General features: G+C 43.4%; 1 protein-coding gene across 1 annotated transcript in view; it reads right to left on the bottom strand.

Moving 5' to 3' along the window:
• LOC310878179 (CUB and sushi domain-containing protein 1-like) overlaps positions 1-20827 on the bottom strand; it is a 740702-nt gene that overhangs the window by 118851 nt on the left and 601024 nt on the right. Inside the window, exons 33-37 of the mRNA XM_083792333.1 lie at positions 6888-7004; positions 5994-6107; positions 2146-2241; positions 1733-1936; positions 222-346 (exon numbers count right to left, since the gene is read on the bottom strand). Of these exons, the coding sequence (XP_083648459.1) occupies positions 222-346; positions 1733-1936; positions 2146-2241; positions 5994-6107; positions 6888-7004 (656 nt within the window). The remainder of the gene's footprint in view (positions 1-221; positions 347-1732; positions 1937-2145; positions 2242-5993; positions 6108-6887; positions 7005-20827) is intronic.

Genomic DNA, 20827 nt, shown 5'->3' with positions numbered 1-20827 from the left:
CAGATAAGACACCCTCCCCAACCACAATCATACCTGACGAAGACCCACAGTGGTCGAAACGTTGTAATAAAATAAATAAAAATCCTGGGAGCTACAATTCAGTGTGCGGACATCCCTTCCTTTTTCTCCCCCCCAACCACACACATACAAACAATATTTGGTCCAGTAGGCCTAATGTGTGCTCTATATTGGCATGCGGTGTACAGTATAGCTAGTATTACCTGTATGCCAGCACCTTCGCTGACATGGATCCTCCACAGACAGTTGAGGCTGTTTGGGTAGGGCTCGGGGTATGCAGGGGACAGTATTGTGCCTCTGCGTTCAGTCAGATTGCCACTGCAGGGAACTGTAAACCAAACAAAATAGAAAAGTCCATTGAATCGTGAACGTAATAATAGTCTGCTGATTTTGGAAGATTGCATGAGGAAGGCTTATGAATGGTCTAGGGAAATTACAGGGAGCTCAAACGACCCCAATGGGCGAGACACAGAAAGGCTTCTTATCGGATGTCGCGTAATTTGCGTAATGAACTAAATTGGCGGTTGAGCGTATTCAAATTGAGCTCTGGAAAGCTAGGACAGAAAGGTCATTATCTTCACAACAGCTTCTGTCAAATATTTCCTAACAGCTGTGTTTACAGGCCTGAAATGATGTCAATGAAGAAAAAAACAGATAACACTGCGCACGCACGCACACACACACACACACACACACACACACACACACACACCCTCACACACACACACACACACACACACACACACACACACACACACACACACACACACACACACACACACACACACACACACACACACACACACAGTACATGCAACTGACAGAGAGAGAGCAGTGATGCATGAGCAAAACACATGCGGCTGACATTTGGATATGCAGGAAACAACTAGGGTGGCAAATTAAAGATACATTAGTTTGCACAGGTGCGTCATCATAACTCACAACAGTAGAAAGTAAACACTTTAGCTCAAGCAAAGGGCATTGCTGGGTGTATTCCATCACTACAGTACATATGTATATAAGCTACGATGCTCTGTACTGTACAGTGTATTGTATACTTTACAAGTCTTCTGACTCAAGTCTCTCTCACATGACTGAACTTCTCACCCTACACCTAAGGGAGATGCCAGCCACCCGTCTGAGAAAACCAATTTTGGCCGCTTGTATCCGCGACCTTATTCTGTCGGTCATGACCAACACTTCATGACCATAGGTGAGGGAAGACACAGTAACCTTTCTACTGACCACTGCGCTCTGGCTTAAGGTGAGTCTGTTTAAAGTGGATTTTCATTACAAGCAACTCAGCGGTCAGCGCAGTGGCTCTTCAAAGGTCACTTAGAACACGGCAGTGAAACCTGAAATACGATCGTTTAATCCCGGCATTACAACTGTGTATGTGTTAAAGGAGAATCCCTGCACCAAAGAGGTCCAGGTGTTATTTTGTGAAAAACCTCCTTATTGGCTATTTCCCCTACCATAAGCCCTAAATGAATTGAATGGGAATGTAATGGGGCTATGGGGTATGTTGTGCTAATTCGCTTATTTCCATCGCTCAAAAATAATTTTTTTGTATATATCCTCTCTTCATAATGTAAATAATATCCCAAGCGGCACACTTTACTACTTATTTCGATGGACGTAACAACTACAAATAATGGTAAGAAAACCTTCTAGCATGGAAGACAGCCATCAAACCAGTCCATCAGAAACGTACCTATACAGGATGGCGTTGAGGCGTTCCATTGTGCTAATGCCCCTGGGACAGCCTGGCATTGGATGGCACTGAAGCCCTTCAGCAGATACCCTGGACTGCACTCGAACCGGACCACAGAACCTGCTGAGAACTCTGAACTGAGCCGCCTGCCATAGCGAGGTTCTGGCACCGAGCTGCACTGGCTGTCACTGGTCCGAGGAACAGCTGGAAGGAACAGTCACCATAATTACAACACATGTGTTATTCACATGATTCAATGAAAAGGGCACTTGTGCTGAACTCCATCCGATAGTGTCAGTTCATGTTAAAAGTTTGTCTATCAATAACTCAATACCATTGTGGATTGTTTCTCTTTTATTTGTGTGGGGGGAGAAAGTGTGAAGTGTGTGTGTACATTTGAGATCAACCTTTACCTTGATAGACAAAGTGAAAGCCTTTAGCTGACTGGCCACTCTTTGCACTGAACCGCAGCATGATCTGATTTGTAGTCGCCAATGGCAACGTCTCTCCTAGAAGATAAACACATATATTTAATAGATTCAATAAATTACAGAAACAGCAGACACACACAAACATTGACACACAAAAAAAGTTTTTAAGTGCTTTGGGAGATTTCATAATCATCGCTGATGCCAGCTTTTTTTAAATCCTTGCAATAATGAAGTACAACACACTATAAACAACCATAATTATGCATGCAACGCATTGGTCACACACACACACACACACACACACACACACACACACACACACACACACACACACACACACACACACACACACACACACACACACACACACACACACACACAAGAAGTAGCAGTGACAAATGAGCACTTATGTTGACATTTAGAACCATCATTAGCTGTGTCAGGGTGTGTATATGTGATATGCATGTAAATGTGATATGCATGTACATGTGTGTGTGTGTGTGTGTGTGTGTGTGTGTGTGTGTGTGTGTGTGTGTGTGTGTGTGTGCGTGCGTGCGTGCGTGCGTGCGTGCGTGCGTGCGTGCGTGCGTGCGTGCGTGCGTGCGTGCGTGCGTGCGTGCGTGCATGCATGCGTGTGTGCCGCCCAGATGTGTACATGTGTGTCGGCACGATAATCAGTCTGAGAAATTAGCTGGAAAATGTATAGAACGTATGTAAAGCTAAGTGTGTGCATCTGTGTCTTTGCGTCCACGTGTGCATGTGTGTGTTTGTGTTTGTGTGCGTGTGCGCGTGCATGCGTGTGTGCGTTGGGGGGCATGTTTCTGCCCACAAGTGTGTATTGTATCAAGTTAATGAGACAGCCCTAACATAATGTTGTATCTTACTTATTGTGGTGTGACACATCCCGCCTTAAGGGACAAATCAACCCACTATACGTGCCGGGGCAGGCTGCCCATTCCATTCCATCTATCTAATGGTTCCTCTTTCATGTCAACCAGTCAGCGGGACACAAGTGACACAACATTGCAATATTTATATGCTTTTTCCAGAGTTACCAAATGGCAGACATGTTCCTGTAGAAATTCTGTCAAACTAAGACACACCCCTTGGCAAATGTTTCTCGAAATAAGCAAATTTCAATGCTCAGAAAATCTATACATAAACATAGATACCTTAACTATATTTATTACATGGCTTGGTTGAATGCTTGATTCTGTTATTTCTGGATAATGACCGCTCCGCTCTATAACAGACCGCTGCCTAATCAAACCCTCGGAACACCAGCTGTGCGGCTGTGCGCCGCGCTGATTTACTGCTGTTTCCAACATAGCCATTATGTAAACGCACACACAATGTCATTTGCAGCTAAACATTGCTCTCAAAAATGTTTTTGAAAACATTTGAGCGAGTACCTGGAAATGGATTCTATTTGATCATCTCACCTCCTTGTTTTCCGACAGTGATCCAGCCCTGCAGCTGGGCAGATGCAGCCAGCACAAACTTATGGAATACTTTTTTTGTTTTTGTTTGGGTCAATTTATTAATTTGTTAGGTAGCCATTTACTGTAATAAGAGGGATAATATCTCGCTACGTGGTCATTTACAAAACAAACGCAGTCATGCTTGAATGACATTTTACAATATAGATTTTGTGCACTAGTTATTTAGATGGACAAAATACACCAAATACATAAAGTAACCATCTCTTATAGATGTAATCAAAAGGTCCACACTAATTATCCATAATGTATAAATGATGGATAAGGGGTCAGGACAACGAGGCCTTTTCGTGGAGGGGTCAGAATGAAATTTTGACTTAAACTGTTATTCGTCTATAGTACTCTTATTATGTTGCTAGGAGAAAACATTTGTCAACATTGAAGTCAGCTGTTTACATCTCTAGGAATTGGTAGGCTTAAAGCAAACTAAAAGCAAATGTATGGACTTCTGTAGGCTAGATAACTATAGTGTAGCAAACTAACATCTGTTATCGGGTACTTTAACTTTGCCAAAGTAGAGGTTACTAGCAGGGTTGGCACAAACAGGGGCAGCTACTTTTGTTTGTTTACAGCACACCGATACTACTGTACCAACAATATTTCTTTATAATGCTTTGTGTTCCTCGTGGGCCACATTGATCTTGTAGCCATTTATCATCATGTCTTGTTTCAAAACATTGCCACATATTGTGGTTACAGCTATAAGTACATTGTGAGGTAGCCCATGAAGGATCCTTGATAAAAAAAACAATTGTGATAACCACTATAGTGTCCCGGTGAGACTATCTTTTTATCTGTATATTTCATCTCTGAAAGGTAGCTCACGCTGGAATATATCATTGTCAAATGGTTTGTGATAACAGTTGCTATGCTACATAGCCCCAAAAGAGCAACTTTAATGCATTATTTAATTTATTTCATATACCGGTATATCTTTCAGGGGATCTGAACAACTCAAAGAACAGCAATTGACACAGTGACAGAGACTGAACAAAGGAACATTTTCCCCACACACATTAACAAGTGTTAGTTCAGATTCTTGGTTGTTGGGACGGGACTCGAACGGGTGCATGCTTTTGGTTAGACATACCATTGGTCCGATATCTGAAACCCTCACCCTAACCCTAACCTCCCACGGGGCAGCACACCTAAACCTAACCCTCTCCCAACCCTTAACGCACCCCTCACCAACCTTAATCCGGTCGTTTTAACGCACCCCTGCACCAACCTTAATCTGGTCGTTTTAACGCACCCCTGCACCAACCTTAATCCGGTCGTTTTAACACACCCCTCACCAACCTTAATCCAGTCGGACCAATGCTATGTCTAACCAATGCTATGTCTAACGAAAGTATGCCTCCCGACTCGAACCCGTGACACAATGACAGGCTGGATTACCAGCCCAGGTGCTCGGATGGCTACGCCAGCCACCCGGGCCAAGACATGGCAGCATCTTAACACTTACAGCGCTAGCATTTATTGAAAAATTTGGATCTAATTCACGCCAGCATTTTTCCCATTTGAAAAGCCACATTTCCAGTCTACCGGAAGTAGTATTATCCTAGTAAGCTCAACGGAGCCTGGAGAGGCCTTGTTTACAAGATGAATCCAAACCGGGTCCGGGGCACTGGAGAGCTCCACATAGTCGGCTCTGTGCCGTCAAAGAAACGTTGTTTTGACCAAAAATGCCATTATGGGACAAGGAATAGGAGATACAGGCGATTGAAAGAAACAGATAGAATGGATTATTATGGTGACAACGATCTAAAATGGACGATCCAGTGCTGTGACAACAACATAGCTAGCTAACCGGCTAACGTAAGTAGCATTATGACTCGATCGATCGAATGCACTATAAAAGCGCAATTGCCATTAATCAACGGCAATGGCGGTAAGCGTAGTATCAAAAAATAGGCTTCAATTGCCATTAATCAACGGCAATGTCGCTGAAAGAATTAGCGTTGTTTCAGGCGGGAAACGACTGTGGCGGCTTGGTAATTCACGCGTGTAGAAGTTGACGGGCGGCGACACAAGCGGGAACAGTCCCGTTAAATCATCACTAGAGCTGGATTGTGGTGAGCTTTTTTTTCCCCCACACTACACTACGCTCGCACCCCTCTCATGTGCAGACTGCATGCGCGCTGATCCAGGCAAGGACACCTGTGCGAGTCGCATCCCGTCCGAAACAACCATTATAATGAGCATTTACTCTTAGTGAGGACCAATTGTATGACGACAAGGTATAGCAGTGTACTGTACTACCCAATAGCATGATCGACGGTTATGTGACTGTTGACAGCCATTAGGAATAGCCAATAGGAGGAGACTGACCTGAGTGTGACCCGGCCAGTGAACTGAGCAGCCGGGCGTTCTGGTTGGCTCCGTCAAACAGTTCCACCGAGTCATTCATGGCTGTCTGAAACACTGCAAACTGACCAAACACCACTGAAGAAGAGAGATAGGAATTAGAAAGCACGCACACGCGCACGCGCGCACACACACACACACACACACACACACACACACACACACACACACACACACACACACACACACACACACACACACACACACACACACACACACACACACACACACACACACACACACACACAGCGCAGCAGACTCGGTGGCTAGGCTAGCTAGTTTCTTGGGACATTTGTGGTCGTAGTGGCTACAACAGTCATTAAAAAAATATATGATTTTCTAGCGACTATCTTAGTTTTAAGGGTAACTGCAATATTACACTCAAGGGTGTGCATTACTGTTATTATGGAACTTCTGCGCTGCTAACAGAACTCGCCTTCGGCTCGTTCTTGCAGCAACGCAGGCGTGCCATTAATGACAGTAACGCACAACCTGTCGTGTAATATTGCTTAATTATTTATTTATTTATTGTTTCAATATTTATAAAGCCCACAGTCACCGCTCACGATTAGACACGATGTCAGCTCGTAGACGACGTAGAGCATAACTTCACGAAAAAGACAAAAAATGTCTGCCCGACAGCAAAGATGTTTTCAAAATGTTGCTTACAATGGCAGGTGATAATAAATATAACATTAACTCAATACTAGGGGGCACGAGTGAATGTCTTGGTCAGAGAACTCTTTCACACAACATTCAACAGGGGAGTAACGTTAAAACGTGCACTGCACTGTATGAACAGTAGACAGAAGGGAAGGTCCTGGTGGGATATTGACAGTTTGTGCGTACTAAACTTACCAAACTGTGGCGACACAGTGATGTAATAAGAGCACGTCTGTCCTGTAGTGTAGTTCAGAGGGTAGTTAGGGGACAGAACAACCCCTTCTGATCCACCGTACCGTCCCCCGCACGGAGCTACGACAAGAGAGACAGAGAGAGAGATGGGAGGTTTTCATTATTGTTCCTTTAATTTAGATCAGTGGTTTTCAACCCCTTTCATATCAAAGTCCATTATGTATTCGGCATTTGAGCCACGGACCACCATTGGATCAGATTTAGCCTCTCAGACCCAAGACTAAAGAATATTTTGTTATGGTTAACGGTGTTCAAAACAATTATTCTACATTCCATTTAATTGTAAATTAAGTGATGCAGATGTTTAACAATAATTTAACTCTTGAGAGTGTAAAATAAAACCAAATCGTTTTATTTGGTTTTCATTTGGTTTCATTTGACACTCTCAAGAGTTAAACATCTATAAGGGTCCATTTGGTTACCACTACAACTCTCCATCATTTAGCTGGGGACCACCTGAAACCCCTCAAGGACCACTGGTGGTCCCCGGACCACTGGTTGAAAACCACTGATTTAAGAAAAAAATTGAAAAGCATCCGTGTCATTTTAGTATTTTTGGTAATTATTTTTGCATTTGAAAAGTATAAGTAATGGTTTAGAAGGCATTTGCGGCCTCAAGGTCTTATTAAATAAACATAAATAATCACTCAGACACATCTACAGGATTGGAGGCATTGTTTGAGCGAACCTTAATTGAGAAATCTTGCACCAGCTAGCGTGATAACTCCAGTCCACAGTCAGTCTTTCTGACAGTCAGACATACTAAGCGGTATAGCCTTTGCAATGGTCGATACACTTGACAGCATACCTGAGCGCTTAAGTCCCAGTAGAAGCAGTCAAGAGTAAACAAACACAATTTAAAACGTTTTACGTGCTAGGAACATGCCACGAGATTGAGTTTGTGCGTGAAGGTGAACAAGCCACTACGGCTTCATTATTGAGTTAGGGCAGAGCAGCAGACAAAAGCCCGGGATTAAGACATGTGAATAGACATGTAGGGCCAGCATTGTATAGTCCCAGCAGAGATATTCAGGGCCAGTCTCAGACCTGACCCCGGAACAGTGATCCAACAGTCAGCGAGGTGTTTATTTGGTTGAGAAAGCAGCAGATGTGGCATATTTAATGGATATGAAGCTGAGATATGTGGAAGGCACTTCCAGGGCGCTTCCCGTGGAGGTTTCTAACAGCATCCATGACAGGCTCACTGAGTGATGCCATAGAGTAGTACTGTAGTACAGTATAGTGATGCCCCAGAAGTAGCCTGGGCACCATTTCATTTCGGTATATGATCCGAGAGGGAGCGGATGATATGGTTACGTCATGTTGTAGTATTGTTTTGTAGTCGCCAGACAGGAACAACAGGCGGCGGCAACTTCCTTTTCCCTTTCAATAAAAGCTACAGGCTACGAGAGATTTTATTAAGAGGGAAAAGGAAGTTGTCGCCTGTTGTTCCTGTCTGGCGACTACAAAACAATACTACAACATGACGTAACCCTATCATCCGCTCAAGCCCGGATCATACAGACTTTTGAAACAGAGAACAGGCTTTCCTCCGAGGTGGTGGAAAGCCTGGTGAGGCGAGGTTACCCCAGAAGAGGTAGAAAACCCAGGGCCGGAAATAATATATATATATATATATATATATATATATATATATATAGAGAGAGAGAGAGAGAGAGAGAGAGAGAGAGAGAGAGAGAGAGAGAGAGATACTAAAAATAATTAATGTAAGCAATGTAGGCCTAAGCCAAAAAACACTCCTGTGTATGCTTACATCCAAATGCTTACACCCAAATGCCTAGTCTAGCATGCTTGCAGACACCTTTCGCATGAGAATTAAGTATACCCGTTACATTCGTTAGAAGTACGTGGGAATAGTAAACAGTACTTCAATGTTAATGAACGACTCTGTGCTGGCAGCAATTTATGATTTCTTTAGCTTTTCAGTGGAAAAGTCATTTAAGAGACGAGGCCCTATAATGGTGTTGCCAGGGTATATTAAATTGCCCACGCACACATTGCTGTGTCTACTAAACAATGCCAGCTGAGTGTCTGCCTTTGATCCCAAGGCTCTCGTCATCTTCTGAATGCCAATCCTTCAAGTTTATTCTACTTTCGCTCTCCACCCCTTTACTGGTGAATGTTGTGTCTAGAACGGCATGGTTAAAGATAGAGTGATTTGTGTCCACCCTAAAACATGATCATCAGGTATTATTATTTGCGCAAGCAGAACACGCAAGTAGCCTACTGTAATCGGCAGGGTATGTCGGTGTTGTCCACCGGCCAATAAGGTCCCTTATTGGCTGTTGATGGTGACGTAACTAAGGTACGTTTCAAGGTTGGTATAATGTCAATAACGGGTCTAAAGGATTTAGAACAGCAGTTGTAATAGACATTAGTTAGTAGCAGTACTTGCGTGCTCTGCTTGCGCACAAGTAGGCCATGTATGGCCTATTTGGCAGCTCGACACAGTGCATTTCTAGTTATTATTATATAAGGAGGAAGATTTTTTTCTAAAAACGTGTACAGTATTTGTTAAAATGACGTTTTTCTGTACTGTCAGTGTCAACTCATAAACACCTAAAAACTTCTTTAACGTACAGGTGTCATCGCCATGCTGGCTTGTGGTGATTTTTTTTTGTCAAAATTAATTTTTTGAATGAATATGACATGAATACGAATAGCCTGAAAGAACATAACAGGTCTGAGAGTGTTAAAATGGAGCCGTAAGGATCCATTTGCACCCATTTGCAAATAGGACTACTCAGAGTTAAAGGGGTTTTAATAAAACATTAGAGTTTAGAGAACCACTAGCACTAGTTGGACTCCTAAAATGCCATAGTGTCATATTAAATCAGTGTCATACTATTCTGAAGAAAACCTGGAGACTGACATTCACTAAATGCCACGGACGAGACCATCTCTTTTCCACGGACATGTCTGTCTTGTGTATGGACATATTCATGACCCCTGTTAACGTAATGCCATTATTGATTAGTTTGATAAATGGTCGAACGCACACAGACTATTTCTCCCTTGCTATTGGCTCTTGTACATGTTGAACAGTCTTAAGCTTCTAAAGCAGCGGTTCCCACTAGCTCCTCTCTATCTATCCAGAAATAAATATTGATCTGATCTACTGATGCCTTTGCAGAATGTAGAATGTAGAAAATGTCATTTGTAAAGCTTGGTAAAGTATATGGATAAAAACAAAATGTAGAGAATTCGATTTACAAATACGCCAACTCACGACTAGAATAAGAATCATAATGATAATTCATTTAATTGCCAGGTATGTAGAAACAAAATTGATCTGGTTCTTGAGATTGGTGCATTTTACCCTGAAGCAACACTATACTATCGCAATTATTAAATGCATCAGCAACATTTTCCTGTTGCATGGCCAAGATATATTAGTGTAATATCACTATGCTGATATTGGTTGCCAGAAATTTGATCCTGTGCCCAACGTTGCTGACTGTTAATGGAAGCATTGTCCATTGAACCTAAGATTTACTACTGTATCCCCACCATCATAATGAAGACAGAGCTGTTGTTTAAATCAACAAGCACAGCTACAACACTGCTGATGTTTCCAAATGACAGGCTCCAAGGTATATTCTATACTGTAACAATACGGTGCGTGCACACATACACATGTTTGTATTATTATTACATGATAACTGCATTTTAGGACCCATATTTTGTGAATACCTTTTTTGTGTGTGTGGCCATTATATACCTTCATCCTCTTATGGTTAAAGTCAAAATCTGGGATAACTTCAACCCTGGCCCCTAAACCCTGAGCCCTGAACCTAACCTCTGACCCCTAAACCTAACCCTGACCCCTAAACCCTGACCCCTAAACCTAACCTCTGACCCCTAAACCTAACCCTGACACCTAAACCCTGACCCCTAAACCTAACCTCTGACCCCTAAACCTAACCCTGACCCCTAAACCTAACCTCTGACCCCTAAACCTAACCCTGACCCCTAAACCTAACCTCTGACCCCTAAAACCCTGACCCCTAAACCTAACCTCTCGGAATCTGGGATAACGTCAACCCTGACCCCTAAACCTAACCCTGACCCCTAAACCTAACCCTGACACCTAAATCTAACCCTGACCCCTAAATCTAACCCTGACCCCTAAACCTAACCTCTGACCCCTAAACCTAACCCTGACCCCTAAACCTAACCCTGACCCCTAAACCCCTGATCCCTAAACCTAACCTCTGACCCCTAAACCTAACCCTGACCCCTAAACCCTGATCCCTAAACCTAACCCTGACCCCTAAACCTAACCCTGACTCCTAAACCCCTGACCCCTAAACCTAACCTCTGACCCCTAAACCTAACCCTGACCCCTAAACCCCTGATCCCTAAACCTAACCCTGACCCCTAAACCTAATCCTGACCCCTAAACCCCTGACTCCTAAACCCCTGACCCCTAAACCTAACCTCTGACCCCTAAACCTAACCCTGACCCCTAAACCCCTGATCCCTAAACCTAACCTCTGACCCCTAAACCTAACCCTGACCCCTAAACCCCTGACCCCTAAACCTAACCTCTCCAAATGCCCAATCCCAAAACATTCTTTATACTATTAATCTGAGCACTGTATTTGGATCAAATAAAAATGATCACAAAAAGCACAATAGGCCTACATGATAAATCCAAACACTGACCAGAAGAAGGTAAAATGATGGTCAAAACCAGATACAACTGCTGCACATGTGTTTATCAACACAGAGGAAAATCAGATTGATGACATACTACTAAAATTATTATACAAAAAGGTTGATCATACTCAACTACAAAAAGAACAGGTATAGTACCGGTATATACCGGTATACTGTACCATATCAGAGTAAATAACATAATATTAAATTAAGCATGCTACATTATTAAACATAATGAAGAACCCCCTGGTACTATCAAACATACTCGTTTATGTTTATGTTGTAGGGCAGCAGGAAACAAGCTTTCATATTGGAATGAGATTGTGGGAGGGTTGGGAATCTGATTGCGAACGCAGTGAGCCACTTACTATGACAGCAGGGGCTGAGTGTCTGTGTGTGTGTGTGTCACGCTGTGTGGTGTCACGCTGTTACACCACCGGCCCGCCACCAGAGGGCGCAGCTGTGGCACGCACGCACGCACGCACACACACACACACACACACACACACACAGGGCGCAGCTGTAGCACACACACACACAACCACACACACACGAGCTGCGTTCGCTTCACGCGTTTGCGCGTCTTACTTGTACATCTACTTGCCTATAATCTCATGACATTTGTTTCAGACGACAAATCTAACAGTAGATTGAGCCATCTTCAAATGTGTTTGTTTGGTTGAGTGTGTGGCTGTGTGTGTGTGTGTGTGTGTGTGTGTGTGTGTGTGTGTGTGTGAGTGCGTCAGGGGGGGGGGGGATTCATGTGAGTGCACATATATTTGTGGATGGATGCGTGTGTGTAATGAAGGTTGCACTTGGAAGACTGATAGGACAATGAAAATAGTTAAACTGTGTGTGTGTGTGTGTGTGTGTGTGTGTGTGTGTGTGTGTGTGTGTGTGTGTGTGTGTGTGTGTGTGTGTGTGTGTGTGTGTGTGTGTGTGTGTGTGTGTGTGTGTGTGTGTGTGTGTGTGTGTGTGTGTGTGGAGGTCAGTGAAAATAGCAGGAACTACCTCATCTGTCACTGTCACCAGCCATGGAGAATTTTACTGACCCGCACGCACGCACGCACGCACGCATGCACGCAGTAATGATTATTTTGCCTCATTCTCTGCCTCTTCTGTGTGCAATATTTGCAGTTCAACTTTTCATAACTTTGTATACTCGACTGTGGCTTATTTAAAAACAATATTACCGAATTGGTTCAAATTCAGAGTTGGAAATTGTGTGAAATTTGAATGCTATTTTGGAAAAACTTTTACCATATTCATGTTGCACCAGATCTAAGGGTCTATTTAGTAAAGGCACACTCAATTATCATATTGCATTTTAATAATTTATTGGAATATCTTTGCTCTCCCAAAATGTGTCACTACCGAAACATAGACTTTTACCTTCGAATAAAGATAGCCTACTTCTCTTTTTTTTCAATTCCCCCCTGTACAGACCACTTTTAAGAATTTATAGGTGGTTCCACAATTAAATACATTTTATAAAGTTGATTATGTTGATTTCAGCATTATTTGTAGTTGACATTACACATACACCTAACCAATCATGATCTTAAAATATTGGTTGATAACTCACTATCTTTGATTGTAGACAAAACAACCAGTGTTTTGGTAGTGACCACAGCATTGTCTTTACAATGCTGTCTTTACAATGGCTTTACAATGTTATATTATCTCAATTAATGTATTGTGATTAGTTAGACCATACTATGACATTACTACAGTGTAAAGTCTGAATACTAAATGTTTTTTTAATATGTGTTTTTCATTGTGGGACTGCAATTTGAACCAATTCGGTAGAATGGCCCATATATATACATTCACACATAAGAAAATATGTATGTATCTAACTATTGTACAGTACTGAGATTTACTAGTAAGTTTAATAGAACATGTCAAAGTTTGATATATTCAGTATATCAGGAAATACTCATTTCCAATACAACCATTTCCCAAAGCAACAAACTAAACGCAATCATGTCCACGTGATTCATGTTTGGACACCTGTGAGTTTGACGAAAACAAGCTGCAAACCTCCCAAGGCATTGTGCTATTTTTGCAGGGATAAATTATCCAATGCTTCCATGAAACAAGCTGATCTCCTGCATAATGTCAGCACAAAACACCAGTGTAATATCCGTAAAGTAAACTCACTTAAGGACATATCCCAAGAAACATTGTGAAGTCTTCAAAACATCAACCAAAGCACTCAAGACTTTCGACAGTGGAAAGGAAAAAATGTGAGATTACATAATTGCATTTGTGAACATAAACCTTTTAGCAAGAGTTTATTTAAAATCATATTAATGACTTCTCTGAAAAGGGTCTGAAACTGGTAGTCCAGCAACAGTATCTGTAGTGGAGCTGTGGCATGTTAAAGTGTCCCTGGTGCGGATTTGGAATGAAAACCCTGGCGTCCAGTGAGTGTATTCTCCCTCTGGTGTCCAAGAAAATGGTTATTGCTTGATGTTTTGAATGACAGTATCAATGAGATATACTTAAGTCGATTGTTTCACCAGCTTTGTGAAAACTAGGGTTGCTGCGATCTAGATTTTTGAGGGGCGCTAGCCCCTCCGATGCCCAACTTTCCGGGTCTGTGCACACAAACATTGTATGATGATTGGCTGATCACCCCATAGCGATGATTTGGTTGGCTGAGCAAAGTACATATTGAAGATAAAACTGAGGGCAGAAAAGTGAAGGTGCTAGGTAAAGTGATAGGTCGGAAATTACATTTGTGATGATTTGATATGGATTTTCACTTCAGATCCGATACCGATATGGCAGCATCAATAGCAATCCGATACCGGTCCGATACAGATACTGATCCAATACAGCACATACATTATTTAAGTTAACTGCCACCGTGTGGCCACAGATGGTAGTTCGCTTGCACAAGCCCAAATTGGGCAGATTACAACTCATTCACTTCCGTTTTCCCGGTTCTCAGACCTCCAGTGTAATAAATGGCTAATGTTAGCATTAGCACGTTTATCTTTCGTTTATCTTTCATCAGATCCGAACCTCGGATGGATGATCAACACCACGGACAGCCACATCGTTTCCGAGAAAACAGCGACAGAAGATCGTAATTATAATAGGGCTCTATGGATGCGCGTGCATGTTTTCGTGTGGGCGTTGCTAGCAACCGGCTCAGGGCTAAACGTTTTTTTTTTTTTTGCTATACTGTTTTATATCCATCTAAAGTGATATAAAATGTATATATACGTCAGCCACAGCAGCAGTCAGTATGTTAAGTCTCTCTATGCTGCGTGCTGCAGGCTGTCTGCGACTAGGACACAATGTTAAGATCATGTGGCCTCTTTTTTTTATTTTATTTAACCTTTATTTAACCAGTAAAAACCACATTGAGACTGAAGTCTCTTTTACAAGTGTGAACTGGCCAGAACAATAGGCAAAATAAGTGACACAACTCTGCCAGTAAACAAAAAAACAACAAAAAAAAAACAGGACAGACATACAATGCTCATAAATACAGTACCCACTACCAAAGAAGCTAAAAGGGAGAACAGGAACGCGACCAGTAAGGACTAAAAGATCTAAGCAACGGAAATTGCTAGTCGACTAAAAAAAGCAAGCAGACAGTTGCTATACGTCAAAGCAGGAGCAGTGTATGGGAAGTGTGCCCATGGCAATCCATTTAAAGCTTACTAGGGGAATCACAGCAGCCAGTTTGAGTCTGGACTGTAGGTCATTCCAAGACCAGGGTCCGAAATAAGCGATGCTTTTTTTCCCAGCCTCAGATTTTGTTGGGGGCACGACATAGCGTAACCAACCATTTGATCTGAGGTTGAGAGAGTTTTGGACAAGTTCAAATTTAGAACCAATGTAACGTGGGAGGTTACCAAGAATGGCTTTATAAATGAGAGTATACCAATGTAGCAACCTGCGAGACGTTAAGGAATACCAACCCACAAGGGCGTACAGAGTACAGTGATGAGTCCTATAGGGGGAATTGGTTATAAACCTCAATGCAGCATGAAACAGGGGGTCAAGTTTGCTCAGAGTTGAGGAACTAGCAAAGCGGTAGACAGTATCTCCATAATCAAGCTGCGACATGAAAAGGCCTGTAACCAGCTTTTTGCGAGAAGCATTAGAAAAGCAGGACTTCATTCTGTAGAAGAAGCTCAGTGTGAACTTAAGCTTTTTTGCCAAGGTGTCAATGTGGTGTTTGAAGTTTAACTTGTTGTCCAACCAAATCCCAAGATATTTATACAACTCAACCCATTCGATGGATACTCCATCCAGAGTGGTGATATTTGAGGGGACATTGACTAGGCTATTTGGAGAAAATAGCATGGCCTTGGTTTTGTGGCCGTTTAATAGCAATTTGCTGTTTAGCAGTTCATGCTGCAAGGAGACAAAGTCAGAGGCCAAGTTTGACACTGCCACATCAAGTGAGGGGGCACAGGAATACAGAATTGTGTCATCTGCATACATATGATACCTACTATGCTTGGATTGACTACAAATATGGTTCACATACAGCAGAAAAAGCAAAGGTCCTAGAATGGAACCTTGAGGGACTCCTTTCTCTAGGGTGATAGAGTCAGACAGTGTGTCACCAAATTTAACACACTGTGTGCGGCCAAATAAGTAGCATTTAAACCAGCCTAGCACATTATGGCGAAAACCAGTATTCGAGAGGACATTTAGCAAAACATGATGGTCCACGGTGTCAAATGCCTTGCTAAGGTCAATGAATAAGGCTGCACAGAACGATTTTGAGCCCAGGGCATCCCTGATGTCATCCATGACATTAAGGCATGCTGTCACAGTACTATGTTTTGCCCTGAAGCCAGACTGCATTGGGTTTAGAATCGTATGTGCATCAAGAAAGAGTTTAACCTCATGTGGCCTCTACATGCTGGATCTGCTGGATAGAAGTACTGGAGCGGACTACTGGAAAGGATTGCTTGGATCGTAGCGTTCGATCGGTCATTTTCGCTGCCAATCTACGTTTTTTGGGCTGATATCGGGCCGGAAGCCAATCTGAAGATTGGATCGCAGCATACCTAGTGAAAACATTTTGCACTGAAAACACGCGCCTGCTGTTACACAAAGAAGTGTGCTGACTCTCTGGAGAATACTGAACAGTGCTATAATTAAGATCTGTTAAGTGTGCACCATTCTGTCAAAGCACTCTCCCCATGTGACCTTGTTTCAGGACACATAATGGCTTGCAAAGCTATGCTATCTGGCAGACCTACTATACTAATACTATATTCAGCAACATGAACAAATTGAATGTGTCTGTCTGCAGGGGAAGGGGACACCAGCATTCTGAAGCTGCATTACAAGAAGGGTGGTTGACGGAAGAAAGCAGAGTTTTGGGGAAACTGCAATGTGTACAATATAATATAATTTATTTTCTGGGAATCATGTTGGGGACCGCAATGGGCCCCTTTCAGGACCACATGCGGCTCCGAAAACCAGAGTTTAAATAATGCAGAAATAAGCAATTTCACTTAGACCCATATGGGGTCCCACAAATGCAATAAAAGTGACAGTGTTAGAAACATTTTTTCTTCTTCTAAATGAGTCATGTGACAACGCTTTTCACATCTGCTCACGGGTCTTTTTAACCCCCTTATGGCTATTGACGTAATGAATCCCTTATGGTCACAGATGTAATTGACGTAATAGTTTAATTCCCTGTAATCGGGGGCTTAATGTAGCAAAATGTAGCAACTTTTAGCTTGTTTGGCTAACGGCCGTAATCTACCTAAAACCGGCCGAAATCCGTGCGTGCACGCTCTCGCATGCACATGCGCGGTCTTTATGTGCATCGCTGCGTAAAACGCGATATTTTGGGCTTGATTAGAGCTTAATTTGACTTAGTTATTAAAATCAACGATGATCGCTTAGCATCCCAGACATCTGACAGTGCAGCACAGTCCAAAACTATTACCAGATGTTATTGTTCGTTAAACCGGAAGTGACATCGCCAGATTCGCTCTATTTGGTCAAAATCTGCATAATGGTGACGTTACCGCCACCATCAGGACTGGGTATAATACTAAAGGATTGCCGTTTCAGAATGGGATATTGTGTGTATATCACAGATTATTCTATTGGCATTAAAATGACGAATTAAACATAATGAATAGTGCAGGCAGAAGGCACAATCGACTGTTAATTAGGCTGGCCATAAACCATAGTTGAAATGCTACTTCCCTACCACAGCTTCCCCGGGTCCGGATGGTTGCAACCCACAACTTAGACAGTCCTGCATGGGTGTATATAGGCAAAGCAGCCTGGAGGAGATGCTGCTCTCTCCTTTCTGCATATTGATTCCCTTCCTGTGCAGTGATATGGATTGATATGCCCTGGATTGATTCTTGTTTGGCTGCTCTGCACCCCAGCTCTGATAGTCTTGTCTTAATCTACCCACAATCCCCTGCGACATCACTCTGGGGCTAAGGTGACTGTCTTACCACAACCCTTCGCACGCACGCACGGACGCACGCGAGCGCACGCACGCACGCACGCACACACACACACACACACACACACACACACACACACACACACACACACACACACACACACACACACACACACACACACACACACACACACACACACACACACACACACACACACACACACACACACACACACACACACACACACACACACACAGGCAAGTACTGCTTTCTGATGCCTTGAACTTTGACAGATTGTTGAAATTTTCTTTTTTTCTTCACAAGGCTAAAACCCTAAAGTGGATGTTAACACCCATGCTGAGAACTGAAGGACCACAGCAGCACTACAGCAGCAGTAGACATTCCGACAGTAGTGCCATCTGCACAGCATAATCTCTCTCTGTCTTCTCATCGCAATATGATGTAATCAGAACTATAATTCCTTGAGAGATTTGAAGATCAGCCTCGCAAGCCAGATGTGTGAACGTCGATTGATCACGGCGTCAGACATCTGTCCAATCTCTCGACAACAATGTCGAGAGATTCTATACTCAGGGGTGCACACAAGCGGTGCGCCAGTGCGCATGCATCGTCAAAACGTTTGGTGCGCGGTAGATCAAAGGCATGGAGGCGCATTTGCGCACCAGCTGAGAGACAGGGATTTAGAGAATGCTGACAGGCATTCAAAAGGAATTCAAATGAGATGTTAACGTCCTGTAAGTAGACTTAGAAATAAAACTAGTGTTGACTAATCATTACAAATGGCTCTTATTTTGATGAGGCAGTTTCTGCACAGAAAGTCCGTTTCACTTGTAAACAAGCTACAGTACGATGGATGAGCTGTCAAAGTGCTAGTTGCTAAACCACGTTAGCGACCATGTTTACAAAATGAAAACTGTCACTTTAATTGTCTTAGACAATGTAGGTTACACACGCTGGAATTAAACATGGAACCTGCAGGCAGCATTAGGTGAGTAATTCATTGTATATGTGTTGGACGTTTGTGGTTGTGCTAGAGATGAACGGACAGGTGCTGCCAGTGGGATATACTGCTGCTTAACGACGACACTGTCTGTGACTAGGTGTACTAGTGTAGCTTTGCATCAGTTGCATCTGCCCGTGTGAAAGCAGCATAACGTTGTGGCAGGATACGAACGTCTGAAACGTCTGAAAAATAAAATGAGCGCTTTGGAAAATATTATGCCCCCCCTGCTGATTCGTGACCTGGAGCCGACACTGCTTGCTGTGTAGAGACCCATTCACTCTGCTGTGTAGAGACCCATTCACTCTGCTGTGTAGAGACCCATTCACTCTCCTTCAGCCCTCTTTCCTCTGTGTAGAGACCCATTCACTCTGTGTAGAGACCCATTCACTCTGTGTAGAGACCCATTCACTCTGTGTAGAGACCCATTCACTCTCCTTCAGCCCTCTTTCCTCTGTGTAGAGACCCATTCACTCTCCTTCAGCCCTCTTTCCTCTGTGTAGAGACCCATTCACTCTCCTTCAGCCCTCTTTCCTCTGTGTAGAGACCCATTCACTCTCCTTCAGCCCTCTTTCCTCTGTGTAGAGACCCATTCACTCTGTGTAGAGACCCATTCACTCTGTGTAGAGACCCATTCACTCTGTGTAGTGACCCATTCACTCTCCTTCAGCCCTCTTTGCTCTGTGTAGAGACCCATTCACTCTCCTTCAGCCCTCTTTCCTCTGTGTAGAGACCCATTCACTCTGCTGTGTAGAGACCCATTCACTCTGCTGTGTAGAGACCCATTCACTCTGCTGTGTAGAGACCCATTCACTCTCCTTCAGCCCTCTTTCCTCTGTGTAGAGACCCATTCACTCTCCTTCAGCCCTCTTTCCTCTGTGTAGAGACCCATTCACTCTCCTTCAGCCCTCTTTCCTCTGTGTAGAGACCCATTCACTCTCCTTCAGCCCTCTTTCCTCTGTGTAGAGACCCATTCACTCTCCTTCAGCCCTCTTTCCTCTGTCTAGAGACCCATTCACTCTCCTTCAGCCCTCTTTCCTCTGTGTAGAGACCCATTCACTCTCCTTCAGCCCTCTTTCCTCTGTGTAGAGACCCATTCACTCTCCTTCAGCCCTCTTTCCTCTGTGTAGAGACCCATTTACTCTCCTTCAGCCCTCTGTCCTCTGTGTAGAGACCCATTCACTCTCCTTCAGCCCTCTTTCCTCTTCCTGTGTAGAGACCCATTCACTCTCCTTCAGCCCTCTTTCCTCTGTGTAGAGACCCATTCACTCTCCTTCAGCCCTCTTTCCTCTGTGTAGAGACCCATTCACTCTCCTTCAGCCCTCTTTCCTCTTCCTGTGTAGAGACCCATTCACTCTCCTTCAGCCCTCTTTCCTCTGTGTAGAGACCCATTCACTCTCCTTCAGCCCTCTTTCCTCTGTGTAGAGACCCATTCACTCTCCTTCAGCCCTCTTTGCTCTGTGTAGAGACCCATTCACTCTGCTGTGTAGAGACCCATTCACTCTCCTTCAGCCCTCTTTGCTCTGTGTAGAGACCCATTCACTCTGCTGTGTAGAGACCCATTCACTCTCCTTCAGCCCTCTTTGCTCTGTGTAGAGACCCATTCACTCTGCTGTGTAGAGACCCATTCACTCTGTGTAGAGACCCATTCACTCTCCTTCAGCCCTCTTTGCTCTGTGTAGAGACCCATTCACTCTCCTTCAGCCCTCTTTCCTCTGTGTAGAGACCCATTCACTCTGCTGTGTAGAGACCCATTCACT

This window comes from Protomyctophum parallelum, assembly GCF_964188405.1.
Source record: "Protomyctophum parallelum genome assembly, chromosome: 2".
Classification (NCBI taxonomy): Eukaryota; Metazoa; Chordata; class Actinopteri; order Myctophiformes; family Myctophidae; genus Protomyctophum; species Protomyctophum parallelum.
This window is presented reverse-complemented; position numbering and strand designations above follow the sequence as displayed.